The sequence below is a fragment of the Micromys minutus genome (genome assembly GCF_963924665.1).
Source record: "Micromys minutus genome assembly, chromosome: 7".
NCBI lineage: Eukaryota > Metazoa > Chordata > Mammalia > Rodentia > Muridae > Micromys > Micromys minutus.
Window position 1 is genome coordinate 1,175,763 of NC_137976.1, and position 16,685 is coordinate 1,192,447.

Below are 16,685 nucleotides of genomic sequence, written 5' to 3' on the forward strand. Positions count from 1 at the left end.
AGCATGTGGTCCCTTATGACTCTGAAGGTCAAACCTAGCCTGAGCATACTACCCCTTGAGGTAGATTTTACCTCATGGCATTTGACCCCACCTTGTCATTCCTGTTTCACTGCCTGCAGCTCTGCTCAATATGTGAAGGTCACACTGTTACCATTTTATCATTGGCAATATACATGGAGGATCACACTGTTGCCATTTTATCATTGACAATATATATGGATGGTCACACTGTTGCCATTTTATCATTGAAAATAAACATGGATGGTCACACTGTTGCCATTTTATCATTGAAAATACACATGGAGGGTCACATTGTTGCTATTTTATCATTGACAATACACATGAATGATCATAATGTTGCCATTTTATCACTGAAAATACACATACACAGTCACACTGTTGCCATTTTATCATTGAAAATACACATGAATGGTCACAATGTTGCCATTTTAGCATTGACATGATAGCTCTTTTTCTCCAAACTAAACTTTCAGTTTCAGCCATTCTCTCTTTTTTTCCCTTTGTTGTTTTTATTGTATATTCTCTGTATTTGCATTTCAAATGTTATTCCCCTTTTCCCTACTTCCATATCCCTTCCCCCTCCACTTGTTTCCATGAAGATGCTCCCTTTCCCAACCACCCTCTCTACCTCAGTGCCTTGACATTCCCCTACACTGGGAAAATGTGCCTTCATTGGACCAAAGACCTCTTCTCCCATTAATGCCAGACAGTGCTGTCCTCTGCTACATATGCAACTGGAGTCATGGATCTCTCCATGTGTGCTCATTGGCTGGTTTCTTAGTCTCAGGGAGCTCTGGAGAGTTTGGTTGGTTGATAATGTTGTTTTTCCCATGGGATTGCAAACCCTTTCTGTTCCTTTAGTCCTTTCTTTAGCTCCTTCATTGCGGACCCCATATTTAGTCCAATGCTTAGCTGCAAGCATCCTCAACTGTATCTGTATGACTCTGGCAGAGCTTCTGAGGAGACATCCATATCTGGCTCCTGCCAGTAAGCACTTCTTGGCATCAGCAATAGTGCTTGGGTTTGGTGCCTACATATGGAGTGGATCCCCTGGTAAGGCAGTCTCTGATTGATCTTTTTTTCAATCCCTGCTCTTCTATTTATCCCTGTATTTTCTCCTGTGAGTGCTTCATTCTACCTTCTAAGAAGGGCTGAAGCATCCACATTCTGACCTTTCTTTTCTTTGAGCTTCATAAGGTCTGTAAATTCTGTAAATTGTTTCTTGGTTATTCAGAGCTTTTGGGGCTAGTATCTGATTATCAGTGAGCATATATCATGTATGTTCTTTTGTGACTGTGTTACCTCACTCAGGATGATAGCTTCTAGGACTACCCATTTGCCTAGGAATTTTATGGAGTCATTGTTTCTAATAGTTAAGTAGTATTCCATTGTGTAAATGTACCACAATTTTTATATCCATTCCTCTATTGAAGGACATCTGGGTTCTTTCCAGCTTCTGGCTATTATAAATAAGGCTTCTATGAACATGGTAGAGCACGTGTCCTTATTAAATGTTGGAGCATCTTTTGGGTATATGCCCAGGAGTGGTATTTCTGGATCTTCAGGTAATAAGTACTATGTCCAATTTTCTTAGGAATGGCCAGACTGGCTTCCAGAGTGGTTGTACCAGCTTGAAATCCCACCAACAATGCAGGAGTTTTCCTCTTTCAAAACTCAGAACCATTCTCTCTTCTGTCTGCTTCCTTCCAGTGTGCCTCCCAGGAAGTTGAGAGGAACATTTCTGGAAAATTTGATTCTGGAAAACTTGGAGACTGGTATGTTTCCAGGTTGACTCAAAAGACAAGTGAATCCTTAGAACAGAGAGACTTCATATTGGTGCTGTTGATTTCATTTCCATTTAGGCACTGACCATTGCACCACTCTCTCCTTTGTTTTTGAGGGCATGTGTGTACAACAACTTCTACTTACAGTTCTCTCTCTCTCTCTCTCTCTCTCTCTCTCTCTCTCTCTCTCTCTCTCTGAGTAAAATGACTTGCCAGCAATGACCCCTTGGCCTCAACTTTCTGTAGTACTCATATCTCCCTGCTCTTAATAAAGGTGCTCAGCACAGCCTTCATTTAGACTCCCACATCTCTCCTTGGCACACATGCAACATTCAAACTGGGACGGTGCTTTGGTCTAGATGTAAAATGTCCCTCACAGACTCATGTACTTGGACATATGGTACCCAGATGGTGGCCCTGTTCAGGGAGGGTGTAAGAAAGGGAACCTTGCTGGAGGCTGTCTGTCACTGGTGGTAAAGTTTGAGGGCCTATAACCTGATCCCACTTTCTGCTCTCTTTCTACCTCCTGAGTATTGATAAAGCAAATCAGCCAGCTTCCTGCTTCTACTTCTATGCCACCCTTCCCTAGTTTCATACCTTCCTAGTGAGGGTGGGCTCTGGCCTTCCGAAACTATGAGCCAAGATAAACCATCTCATCATTTCTCTCTTGAGTTGTTCTTGTCAGGGACCCTTCCTTTCCTGCCCATTTCTCTAGAGCTTCCTTCTCACCCCTTTCCCCTGTCCTGTTTGCTATAGGACAGGGTCTCTTCTCACCCAAATTTCAGACCTTAGTGAGTCACTGACATCACTTCCTCCGAGCAGGACAAGAGACAGATTGTCTCATGTTACAGACAAATCTGTCTCTCTCCAAAGGAGAATTTGAGAATTGCACACATGCAAACATGACCTTCGGTGAAGAATCCCCATGGAAACAGGGGCTTAATTTTGAGATAATTCCAAGGGAAACTTGGTTCATATGACCCAGGTAGAGTGACCCTCAGCTTCCTGGCCCTCCATTGTCCCTTCCCGTGTCTGTGCCTATCACCTCCCAGCTTCTACTGTTTTTAGCCACAGGTATGAACATTCTTCCTATTAATTGTCACAAACTATACCTCCCTTCTTTACCTCCAGGCCAGTCACATGCCAACCTTGACCTCCAGCACTATGGACATTACTTTGATGTGTCCTTTTCAAATCTAAGCTCTGGAACTTCATCATTTCTTGGTCTTGTAGCCATATCCTTGAACTAATCACTCTAATCCTCTTCTTGTCTTCTTTCTCCTATGAAGATATCTGGAACCACAGAACTAGCCAAAGTCTGGCTGAGGAAATCTACTGCCCAGCCAGAGTTCCTCCTCTTCACCTTCCTCTCTTTTCTAATCACCACTCAGGGATCCAGAATTAGATGATCAGACCTCTTCCGTGCTGGAGTTGCTTGGGAACAGAACACTCCTCTAAAGCATTTCTAACAATGCCTGATATACCACTACACCCTAACCTAGTACAGGTATTTAAACCTGTGCCCTACTTAAGCCTGATTGTTTCATGTGAATCCTAAGATGACCTGGCAGAGTATCTCAAGCATCTAAACAGGGATAGGTGTTATCACTCTATAACTCAAGTAGAAAATTCATTTGAAGATCCACTGTGAATCTTCACACACAGTAAAAGCCACCATGTCTGCTTGCCAAGTAGGGGAACCATGGGATTCACTAAGCAGTGAGTTCTTTCAAAGGGCTGTACGCATAGCGAATGCAAGGGTGCTTGGCATACGTATCTCCTCCCATTGATAGTAGAAAAGAGAGAGGTGGAGAACTTGGCAGATATGAAAGTCTTCTCCTTCCTGACATGAGTAGAGACTCTGTGCCAAGGAAGCCAGGAATCTTCAGCACTTACTTAGCCTCATGAGAATCCCAACTCTGTCAGCCCCAGCCTCTAGACAGACTTTACCTCCTTTCTCTTCCCTGTTCCTCTGGATTTCCTCTTCTTTGTTCTTTATCTAGGAAGTCTCTAGCAGTCTCCTTCTGAGTAGAGGCAGTCATACCAAATACAAATATTTGGACAGCCTTTCGTAGGAGTGTTGCCATAGTTACAGTTTCTATGGCTTATAACTCTAATGATATACTGTGACCAAAGCAACTTGAGGAGGGAAAGGTTTCTTTGACTCAAACTTTCATATTGCTGTTCACCATCAGAGGAAGTCGGACAGTAACTCAAACAGGGCAGGAGCTTGTAGGCAGGCGCTAGCACAGAGACCATGGAATGCTGCTGCTTACTGGTTTGCTCAATTTGCTTTCTAATGGAACCCGAGACCACTAGCCTAGGGATGGCACCACCCACAGTGGGCTGGGCCATCTCCCATCAATCACTAAGAAAAGACCTACAGACTTGGCTACTTCCCAATCTTATGGAGGAATTATCTTTTATGGTGTGTAGATCTTGGCCATTGGACACAGAGGCAGGGCTCCTTGGAGTCCCACTGCAAAGCATAGGTGGCACCTACTATATATCTAGCCATTTCCACTTCCTGTAATGCCAAAGTGCCGAATGCGATTAACTCATGGGTAAATCTTGTGGTACTTCAGTGCAGAGTGCAGTGTTGACTCTTGGGATAAAGGAACAATTACTTCCTATGAGGGTCAAAATTACAACCACTTGCCAAACTCACACCCTACCTGCCAAGCCAGAGGAAACACAGAGAAGGCTCCAAGGAAGTTGCATGATCTCCAGTGGATAGATTTCTTCAGAGAAAATAAAAGGAGTTAAGGGGGAGAGAAGAGTGATTGCACTATCCAGTGAGCAAAACTTCACATTGGAATGGAAAACTGCCTGGATGCTCTTGCTCTTAGTAGGTGGTGCAGTAGTAGGGAGGAATTTATCATGGGGATTGAGAGCAGGACACTGGGGAAAAGTGGAGGGAAGAAAGAAAGCTGTCCTGTGGTTATTGACAAGGGTAGGTGCCTTGAGAAGCTGCTTACATCCATATCTGCAGCAGCTGTGGTTTACAGGCAGTCCTCAGGGGACCAATCATCCTGTGTCCAGGTGTGCCACATCTCAGTGCACACCCTGCAAAGTACATGGTGGGCTTCTCCTTCCTTGATCCTCCCAAGTCATTTTCAATGCCCCTCACTCACAAGACAGAAACCAGCCAAGGTCCTGGTTTACTTTCTGTTCTTTCGGTAAACATCGTGACCCAAATCAACTTGGGGAGAAAGGACTGATTTCATTTTATACTTCTGCGTTACTGTCTGTTTCAGAGGGACACTCAAAGCCTAGCAGCTCATTTCAAGGAAAGGAGACTCTCTTTGAAGTAAAAACCACTCATTCTTCAAGAAAACACCCCTCTTCACAAGGATGAGAGGGACACACTCTGGTCCTTGGAGAGGAGAAAGAATAGCTGCTTACAGCCTTTTGTTGAGAGCAGTCAGGGGAACAGGGGGAACTCCCTCCCCCATTGCACGGTATTCCAATCTACCTCATCTATTCCTCCACCCTGATAGCTAACTATGAACATGCTCTTTGAACCACAATCTATTCTCTGTAGGTATTGGCACTCACATTTTTGCAAGCTCTGTTATTCTTGTCATAATCTTATGTGCAAATATTTTCTGTATGAAGATGTAAAGGTAATCAGCCATTTGTCTACAGGCCCCATTGGCTAGGTCGGAGGCCACTGGGACCTGGATCTTTCTAACCCTCAGCCAAATGCATTCTCTATAGTCAGAAAAACTTCAGACAGGGAAACAGGTACCTGGTTTGCCACCTGCTTCCTGTGCAGTTCTTCTATATGTGACTCTCACAACCTCAGCACCTGGGCACAAGTGAGACATAGCTTCCCAGAAAACAGGGAAGGTTTCTCTGTGTTGCCGTCACTGGTAAAATGCTTTAACATTTCATTTCTTGTGATGAAGTTCAGAACTCTCCCCACCCAAGCCCAGCTAGCCACAGAAAGTTGGTAGCTCCTTGTTATTAACTGCTGCTGCCCAGTGAGCTCACCCTGTGCTAAGAGAACTGGTCTGCATATTGCATGCACTGGCTTAACCTTACCCTTTGGAGCAATCATGACTCCGAGGGAGAATTTAATGGAGCCCACATCCCTTATATCTGACACATGTCATCCTTGTGTCTGTGGTCCTCTTGGTGAATAGACTGGCCAACAGCAGGCTCTTGCTCCTTGTAGCAGGCCTGGTCAGAACCATGCATGCTGTGTCCCTTCAACATGGGCTCACTTTTTCCCCAATGAAGAAAAGATTTAATGTCATTCAGATGCATTTAGACATTATTTCCATTTTCATTAGACTTTCAAATAATGCACAGGCTCATATCCATCACATAGGAGTTAAAAGATCGTTCTTTGCTGCCGCTTAGTTGAGAAAGCATAGCGGTATTGTACATTTTACTTTTTAATTCTTCCTTATGATCATCTCCACTGCTTAAAGTGCTTTTTTCCAGTGAAGATTCTTTGATGACAGTAAAAAGCATTCGTCTTTGTTATCAACGACCTTCTGCCTTTCTCCAAGCCAACAAGAATTTCACTATACTTTCAGAATTTTTAAAACCAGGTCTTATGTACTTTAAAAAATCCATACCTCTTTGAGATATCTTAATTGTGAGCCTGGTGTGTGTGTGTGTGTGTGTGTGTGTGTGTGTGTGTGTATGTATAAGTATATGTGTGTATGTGTATATGTAGGTGTGTATGCATATGTGCATATGTATATGTATGTTTCTTTGTGTATATATATGTGTAAACATGTGTGTATATACCCCAATATCACACACACATACACACACACTCACACACACACAACACTCACACACACACTCACATACACACACACACTCACACACTCACACATACACACTCACACACCTACACACACACTCACATACACACACACTCACACACTCACACATACACACTCACACACACACTCACATACACACACACACACTCACACACACACTCACACACACACTCACACACTCACACACCTACACACATTCACATACACACACACACTCACACATACACACTCACACACATACACACACACATACACACACACTCACACTCTCTATCTCTCACACACACACATACACACACTCACACACACACTCTCTCTCTCATTCTTACACACACACACACACACACACACACACACACACACACGCTCGGGAAACTCACACAGAACCACCTGCCTATTCCTCCAAAGTACTGGGATTAAAAGCTGGTGCTGCTTATGCTCTTGTTTTTAAGTTTCAATAGAATCTTTTATTCTTTTACAAAGAAACACATTCTCTATACACTATAACTTATAAAACCAAATACCTTACAATGCAATAGACTTTCATAGAAAATTTACATCTCCATGCATGAAAGGGGAACAATATTCACCACCAAACTCTTATTAAAATAAGAATCAAAAATAAAATTTGTGAAAAAAGAATGTGGCTTTTCTTTTTTTAAATCCTGAAGTACTTTGGAATGTTAAGACAAAAGTATGGCAGAAAATGAGCAAAAGACATGAAGAGATTGTTTGCACACTGTAAGTCAAGGTTGCTGAATAATTTATTAAAAACACTGCTCAAAATCACCTATGAGCGGAAATTAGAGAGATGCCTGTTGAAATAACATAGCATCACATTAGCAAAGATTGAGAGCTTTAATAGTGCACATGTGTTAAAGTAAAACTGCTCAGCACTCACAGAAGTAAAAGCAGATCATTTCATCCTGAGCAATTTAATGATATATACTCACCCTTTTTGATTCAGAATGTCACTCCACAGGTTAGCCATAAAGATGGTGTATTGCTCCACATCTTATGTGTGAAGTCAATTTGTTGATAACATTGGCCCTAAAACAAGCTCAAATAATCACCAGGACAATTAAATAATAATAATATTATTAATAATAGCACAATTAAAACATCAACACAACAAGACTGCATGCCCACTATGCATTGAGCTACATTTCAGGAGCATCAGCCATCACTCTGCCCCGTGAACGAACTTTTCACTGTCTCCCTCAAGCGAGTCCTGTAATTCCTAAAAGGTTCTTATCCTCCCACAGGTTTAGGTCAGGAATATAGGCCTAGCTGACATCCCCGGATTAGGCCCTCTACCAGCACCATTGAGTGTTAGGTGGGGGTCACAGTTATACACCAAGGTCTTTCATGGTGCCTCATGTCTTGATAGGCAGGATATAGTTTGTCACTGATGATTGGTTAGAGTTGTCCTTCTGTGCCTTCCTACCAGAGCTTTGCCATGAGACAGCTCTTGCCATGGCAGACTTTCAACATGTCCATTTCCATCCAAGGAAAGAGAAATGGGAGGGGGAGAGACAAGGGGAGAGGGCAAGAAGTAAGCATCACTGTACTAATAACTGTTTGCTAGACATTAGCACCTGCACAGCTTCTCTGTAACTGAACCCTAAATTCCTTTTGTGCGAAAACAGGGATGGATTTCTGTGAGTCTAGAAAATTTGAAGGGTGTTATCTCTCCAGATGGTAGGATTAGAACCACTCACAGAAAAGGGGGGGGGGGGTGAGGATGCTCCATTCATTTTTAACTGAATTACTATGAAGCAACATTCAGAGTTCTCGTGTTTAAAATAAGTGTAGGTAAATTAGCAAATAGCTTTCACTAATTAGTGAGAGCTGATAACTCCTTAAGGAAATTTGTCTATCTAACTGAAGTTGCTAAACTTACTGGCGCTAAGTTATTCATTACGTTCAGGCCTTTAAAAAATGTAGTCACAACGTCTTTTCTTATAATCATTTGTGGTTTCTGCTTATTCTGTTGTTTTCTTGACTGATTCTGTGTCCTTCCCAATGACCAGCTTTGAGCTGAGCTCTGGTGATTTTCTCTGGTGTTTTTCTGTTTCCTCACATCGATTTCAGCTTTTCCTCCTTATGGTTTCTTTCTTCTCATTTGTGTACGTGTGTATTCGCTCTACATTTAGTATCATCTTAAGCAAAACACTTGGTTTCTGTTATTTTTCTTCTCTAGTATTAATACAGCCAGTTATTGTTGCACATGACCATAGGGTGTTGTTTTAAGGCACACACCACACATCTTAATGTAACTTTGTATTAAATCTGACTCAAAATTCTAACATTTCTAATCGTTTTTTTTTTTTTTTCCCTTTGACTCACAAATTGTTAGAAATGCACTGTTAAGGGCAGGAATGAGGGGCTGGGGAGATGATCGAGATTGGGGTGCATGATGAGAAATTCACAAAGAAACAATAATAAGTTAACAAAAAAGAAAGAAAGACAGACAGTGAGAGAGAGAGAGAGAGAGAGAGAGAGAGAGAGAGAGAGAGAGAGAGAGAGAGAGAAGAGGGGAGGGAAGGAGGGAGGAAGGAAAGAAGGAAGGAAGGGGAAAGGGAAGAGGGAAGGTAAAAAGGATAAGAAAAAGAAAGGAAAGAAAACCCAAATTGTTAGTTTCCAAATCCTTGGAGGTTTGGAGCTTGTCCAGATGTATTTCTCACACTGCTATTTTTATCCTAAAACACTGAGATTCATCTCAGAGTTCACAGGGCTGTTTCTTCTGATGAACTTACTCAAGTTGCTCTACACAATCCAAGATTCCTCAGAATCTTTTCTCCCATTAATTCAGGAAGCTGAGCATCTGGAGTCAGGAACCAACCCACAACCCAGATTCTGATGAGGCTTCCCCCTGGGAACTCACACTCCTGACTTCTTGCTATGGCCTCACAGTGGACAAGTGTGCTCCCCAGGGTTACTCTTACAAGGGCACTGATCCCATCCATAAGGGCTCCCCACTCCTGAACTACAAACTTCCCAACCCCACCCCCCACCCACCCTCTCTCCCACCCCAACCTCCGCTACAATACCTCCCACTAGGCTTTCAAAATATGAATCAGTCCTTACTTAGGCACTCTGTCTCTTGCAGTGACCAACCCAGAATCAGTTGCAATTTACCTGCCCTGCTGTTGCTGAGTGTGGAGCTCTATAAATGTTTTAAGTAAAACTGATTGATTATAGTATTAAATTTTTCTGATTTAGAAACTATTTTTATAAAAGTAAGACAAACTGTTTCATAGGCATTTCTTTTTCCTCCTTTTAAGACTGTAATTACTCAGATTACACAATTAGTTTTTACAGTCTCACATGAGTTCATGCATTTGCCCCTCATTCTTTTGGTCTTGCTGCAGGTAAATTTTGCTGACCTAGTCATTTCCTCCTCTATCCACTCTGCTAATAAGCTTTGTGAATATACTTTACCCACATAAAGGCTCCATTTTCTTTTCTATTACTTTGCTTCTTTTTAATCATTTAAATATTTTATCTGAATCCTCATCTGTTTATGCAAATTATTAAGCTATTATTAAGCTGCTGCCCAGTAGTTTCCTCTGCTCCTGTAGAGTTGTGTTTCTCCTATTCCTCTTTTCTTTGCTTTATTGAGGGGTGAGTCACATAGTTTTCTAGTAGATTCTGGTCCAATGGGGAGACTGAAGTAGGTCACAGCTTTTTTTCCAGTCCTTTTTTTCCACCCATTTTACACCTATGGCCCCTTCCTTCTGTCCTGTGCTGAAGGAAAATGACTCTACAAGCTCAGACCTCATTTTAAGGTGGCATTTTAATTCTTTGCAACTGTTATTTACCTTGTTGGGTGGGATTTGCTCGAAGGAAGACACAGTTGTGATGCTGAGCAAGGCAAACAGTTTCCTTTTCTGGCTTCCTTCATCCTTAGCAGAAGCAAAGCAGCTTTCAGCTGTGGTGTGTATCTGTATGTGTGTAAGTGTATGTGTGTATATGCATATGTATGCATGTGTGTATGTATGATGTATGTATGTGACCGTGTGTGTGTGTGTGTGTGTGTGTGTGTGTGTGTGTGTGTGTGTGTCTGTGTGTGTAGGATGGCTTGGGAGGTGCTTTGCTGGAGGTAGTTGATCATTGGTAGTAGAGAAGGAAAGTAGTGGTTTTCCTGACAAACAGAAACTCGCCCTATGAGATTCCTAAAGAATGCTGAGTTTAGATTTTTGTTTATCCACTAAGAATCCTTCTGCTTACCGAGTTAAAGTCCTGCCTGGGTTGTTCTTTGGCTGTCATCTCAGGACATTATCAGCACCACTGTCATTTGAGGGTTCACTTTGTTACTCAACATTTATGTATCTGTGCATATGTGTGGGCACACACTAACACATAGAAATGGATATCTTTCTGAATTTTTCTCTACCCTATTGCCCCAGAGGGGCATATTCTTCCTGAATATGGGATTGGCCAATCCCAAGGCACTGGCTGCTCAGCCTGCCCCAGGGATCCTCCATTTCTGTCTTTGCCTCTTCAGAGCTAGGAAAAGAGGAGAGGAAAAGGTCTGGAAGGGCTGGGACACATCCTCCACTTGCCTCAGGCTTCTGGTCTATGTAATAGGTCATTCCAAGTCACTGTCTAGACATTCAGCAGGGTCTTCTTCCTCTGCTGTGTTACTCCTACAAGTCTTTCATTTCTAAAGAGTTCCATCCAGATGTTTCTTGTGAGTTATTTTACACCCATGGTCTTAGCATATCCACCTGAAATCACTCCTAGTGAGCAGTGTTTTCATGTTGTCTTTGCACAATGACCTGACTTACATCTTCAGAGTGAAGGGATATTAACAATGCACTGTGGGTCTCCACTGTAACAGCCAAACTGAGGAGGTAGCCTCCGACATGTGCAGGGAAGTGAAGGCTGAAATATCCTGTCCTCAGTGGAGCACTGCCCTGTTTACATCCACATTAAATCCAGGGAACAGAAGGAACTTTGTTCACAAGATGAGCAATGTCTACTCTGGGGTTGTTCTAACTATGATTTCTTTGAATAATTTATCAGCCGCTTAGCAGTCATCAAATCTGGCATTTTATGGAGGAAACTATGCAAAAGCACCTCTACCACTTAATCTAGTTCTCTGAGATAATGTCATTTTTAAGTAAGCATGGCTTACTCCAAATAAGACTTTTAATGTTACTGAAAAGAAGGTGTGACTTGGCATGTACCGAGAGTACCCAGGTGGGATGCATCCAGTGTCCTTGTATCGTAACCTGATCTGACATCCATGTGTTCATTCCTATTGTGCCCCCATTCTCTTGTTTTACTACTGTGAAATCAAATATACACAGCAAGTTAGAGAAGGAGGCTGAGTTTTGCTCATAGTTTGACAAGATGTGATCTATCGTAGTACTGACGTGGCATGCCCCTATAGCTGTCACTCTTGCTGACCTTTGCCCTCTGTGTTCAATCTAGTCTATAGAACAACAGTGCCATACACATAGCCCTTAGGAAGCCTTAGGTATTTCTAAATCTAGTCACATGTCCAGTAAAGATGAATCATCACTCCCCAGCATCATGGTTCTTTTTTGTGGTTTTCTCCCAGGTGCTGGGGTCCCCCAGTTCCAGCCAATTGCCCTGAATGGCCGAATCCAGGTCCTGAGTAATGGCTCACTCTTGATCAAGCATGTTGTGGAAGAAGACAGTGGCTACTACCTCTGCAAGGTCAGCAACGATGTGGGCGCAGACGTCAGCAAGTCCATGTACCTCACGGTGAAAAGTAAGGATGAAGAACGCTTTGTTTTACCTGTGAAGGTCTTTGGGGTGCAAGGTCTTCAGTTGGTGCAATGCATACCTGTCTCAGATCAAAACAAAACAAAAGTTTGGATGTAGTTGATGTTTCCAGTGTTTAGCATTGGAAATGCTTTTTGAAAGAATGGGAAATGGCCAGCCAATTGTGAGCAGCCATCTGGGGCTCCCCACACCCTGGGTATAGAAGGGAATTGTTCTTGAGCTTGTTCCCTAGGTCACTAATCTCAGGTTCTGACACCCTAATTGATCAGTGAGCCTTAACACCTCCTCTTCCATACATTCATCTCACTGTGAAAGAATCCAGCTCATGGCCCTGTAGATATTCTTATTGAAAGCCTGTTTTATGTAATTCACTGAAAACTGTCTGGGTCATAAATTTCCTCTATAAAGTAGTCATTACCAAAGGCACTCTGTTCCAAACCTGACAACCTGAGTTCAATCCCCAGAACCCACATGGTGGAAAGAGAGGATCAAAGGTCAACTCCTGCAAGCTACTCTTTGATTTTCACATGCATGCTGTGGTACACACACTCGCCCCAACCCCAGTGCTCACCCTTCCACAAGGGTGCTAACTTAGGGTCTGTGCTGTTGAAGGGTAGGTGGGAGAGGGCTCTTCACTGTGAAGTCTTTTCTACACATTGGTCACTGAACACTCAAGAATACTGAGTGGATCACCTGTCCCCGAGTAATGCTTATGAACAAATGATTGTACAGCTATACATGGCTCATGTCCACTTATGATTAGTTTCCTACTAGATAAGCTTTGGTTTCCTCCTAGCAACAAGGCTTTATCCAGACTTCCCCCAGTTTAAAGAGATTTAAGGTTGTTACAGATATTTAAGACATCACATCTGTTTCAAGGACTCCATTTTTAAAGTATATGTGTGTCCATTTGTGTGTGCAATTCAAAACTTGTCATATGGATCAGTATCTACCTATGCACTAAGAATCTATTTTAGTCCATTATTATGCCAGAAAAAATAGGAATATCAAGCTATTTTCTAATCTTTAAGTGGAAAAGCGTACTACAGTTCTAAAATGAAGTTGCTCTGAAATATAGTTTGCACCTAGCTAATGCATAATCTTTGAACTTCCTGATTCTGTATCCTGGAGGAACTCAACGTCAAAGAACCTAAAGACAAACTGTGAAATCAACAATTTTTAGATTGGTAATTTTTTTTTAAGTGTATGTTTCTGAGCTACTCAAGTAACTAAGATCCAGAAGCCATGTTGACACCAGTTTGTCTTCGCATAGTGAAAATAATGTTTGTAAGGTATTTCATTAATTCATAACATCATTTTTTTTTTCTGTTCTAAAAAAAGTCTGTCAAGACCTAGCAGCAAAAGGTCTTATGGAGTACATAACATCAGTTGGCCGTGGGTTTGTCCTTGTGTGTGAAATAACTGTGCTTTAGACTGGGGAGTAGTATGGAAGAGTAACTAGCTTTCTGAGGTAGTGAGGAATGTGTGCCATGTTTATGCTGGTGGCAGGAGAGGCAGAACTTCAGCTTCCTAAAAGACCTTCAAGAATAGGAAAACTGTTAAGCACAGAATTTGCAGATTCCCACCCCCCACGTCCTCTCCTCACATAGCCATGTGGTAGGTGCTAGCAGCTAAGTGGAAGGACAGAAAAACGGTGTCTTCTCCTCTTGAGTCCCTCACTCTGGGGGCAGTGGGAATGTGTGTTTAACCCCTGAGCAGCAAATAGTACAGGGGTTGCAGCAGACCCCTTAGAGTAGGTCATAGGCCGAGGCATACTTGCCACTCTCTGTGATTTCTATGTACCATCTGGGTACCCAACGTTCATCCTTACTAGTATGTAAGTGTCAAATCTTAGTCCTCACTACTATGGTGTTAGAAGGCAAGGCTTCACAAGGTGAGTAAGTACGAGAGCAGGTCCTAATAGTTCAAGTTAGGCAGCTTCCACAGCAGAAGAGAGAGAGCCCTCCCTGGAACCCAGACCCAACCAGGCCTTGATCTGAGATTTGCAGCCTACAGACAACAGAGGGAATAATTGTCTGTTGTTAATAAGTCTCCTAATTCATGGCTTAGAAGCTGGAGCTAAGTCATAATAGAGCTATGGAGTACAGTCCTGCTCCGCTGAAAGTTGATGTTGAAGAATGTGAGAGTCTAAGAAGCAGAGGTTTTGAGGCTAGGGAAGGGTACCACAGGGAGAAAGGAAAGGAGGGAAAAAAAGATGCACACAATTCATAGACCAAAACAAGAGTGATTCCGGGGGAGGTGGGAGTTAGAGGTTGGCTATAAGCATGCTTAGAACCAGCCAAGTCCCAGGGTCTCTGGAACCATATAATCAGTGTGTTTATAAAACAACATGATCTTGGGCTGTTGAGATAAAGAAAACATGTGAGCCCTTAGAAAAGGAGCTTTCAAGAAAATATTCTAGAATTAGATATGTAAATGGCATAGCACGGGAGTAGGAAAGAAGAGGGAGGCATTTACATGGTTCTATGACCTGACCCAATCGTCAACTCTAGGTAATACCTCCAGACTCTTGTCTAGCCTCTTCTACCCTTGAAGAAGAAGTCGAGTATCCAGAGATGGTCTGTCTTCATTCCTTCCTTCCTTCCTTCCTTCCTTCCTTCCTTCCTTCCTTCCTTCCTTCCTTTCTTTCTCTCTCTCTCTCAATTTTATTTTATTAGACATTTTCTTTATTTAAATTTCAAATGCTATCCCCTTTCCCTGTTTTCCCCCCAGAAACCCCCTATCCCATCACCCTTCCCCCTGCTTCTATGAGAATGCTCCCCCACCCTCCCATCCACACCTTCTCACCTCCCCACCTCCCCACCTCCCCACCTCCCCACCCTGGCATTCCCCTACACTGGGGCATCTAGCCTTCACAGCACTAAGGGCTTCTCCTCCCATTGATGCCCAACAAGGCCATCCTCTGCTAAATATGCAGATGGAACCATAGGTTGCTCTATATGTACAGACTTTCAAATGAGAGAAAAATGAATATTAAGGAGATTGCATGGCTGCAAACAAAGCTTCCAAGTATACTCAGTTTTCCATTATTTTACTTAATGTTTAATTATTATACAAAGCGACGGGCTTCATTTTGACAATTAATTCAAGTGTTGCATGTGCTTTAACCATATTCCATACCAATTAACCTATCCCATCCTCCTGGCCACTAACTCTCTTCCCCTTCTCAACGATTCAAGCAGCCCAATTTAACTTTCGTGTGTGTGTGTGTGTGTGTGTGTGTGTGTGTGTGTGTGTGTGTGTGTGTGTGTTTTACATATCCTTCATCCATTCACCTCTTGATGGACCCAAGGTTGGGTCCATAGCTGGGATGTAGTGACTGTAACAAGTATAAATGAGAGGTATCTCATGGAATGCTAGCTCTTACTCCTTTGGGCACACTCCCAGGAGAGGTACAGCTGGGTCATTTAAGTGTCTGTCCTTAGTTTTTAGAAGGACCCCCCACACACAGATCTCCATAGTGGTGCACTAGTTTGTACCCTCCCTAGCCTTATATGAAGACTCCTTTCCCACAACTTCTCACCAGCACTTGTTGTCATTGGCTTTCATGAAGCATGCTGTCATGTCTAGGGTCAGATAAAGCCAATCTAAATGGCATTTCCCTGATGGCTGGGGGAATGTTCTTTGTGCATTTGTTACTATTTTTTTTTGTCTTAAAAAATCATTGTTTACTTATTTAATAATGTATTAGATAATGATTAGATAATTAGGGGATTATTGATTTTTCAAGCTCTTTATATATTTTAGTTAATTGGCCTTATTGTATAAGGGTTGCACATATTTCTAAACACCAAATGAGCTTATCACTTCTTGGGTGGTGTGCAGGGATAGAGGTGGCTTCTCAGAGGCAAATGCTGGGCTCCCAGAACAGTGTTGTAGTCAAGCTTCAAACACATTTGCAAAACATATACATGCTACTGGGGGTTATTGGGGTTATTGCAGGGAATTTGGGATAAGCACTAACTCGTGTTCTGTCCAGTTTGCTCATTGCTTTCAGAGACTCGTGTCAGAGAAGAGGGCATTTTAGCAACAAATACAACCACAGCAGCCCTCCTTTGTTTGGAAGCAGGCAGGCACAAGGTGCTGCTGGCAGATAGCAGGCAGACCATAGGGAACTGTCAGGAAAAGCAATCAACAGAATAGAAGATTGATCTGTGCAAAGCCTTCCAACTCAGCTGGTATTCCTGCTGCCAAGTCTACAATGCCATCTCAGTTTTAATTTATCTTGTACCAAAAATCCTCCCAGGAAAGGAAATCAAACACCAGAAGAGCCTTGGTGGCAAAGACAGAAACA

At 42.5% G+C, this 16,685-nt stretch overlaps 1 protein-coding gene across 2 annotated transcripts in view; it reads left to right on the top strand.

The window, feature by feature from the left end:
* The window catches only part of DSCAM (DS cell adhesion molecule), a gene marked incomplete at both ends in the record, with an annotated part of 537,449 nt that overhangs the window by 351,421 nt on the left and 169,343 nt on the right, over nt 1–16,685 (top strand). For both annotated transcript variants that reach the window (XM_080919460.1, XM_080919459.1), the window contains one exon: nt 12,183–12,356. In XM_080919460.1, coding sequence (XP_080775586.1) covers nt 12,183–12,356 — 174 coding nt within the window. The remainder of the gene's footprint in view (nt 1–12,182; nt 12,357–16,685) is intronic.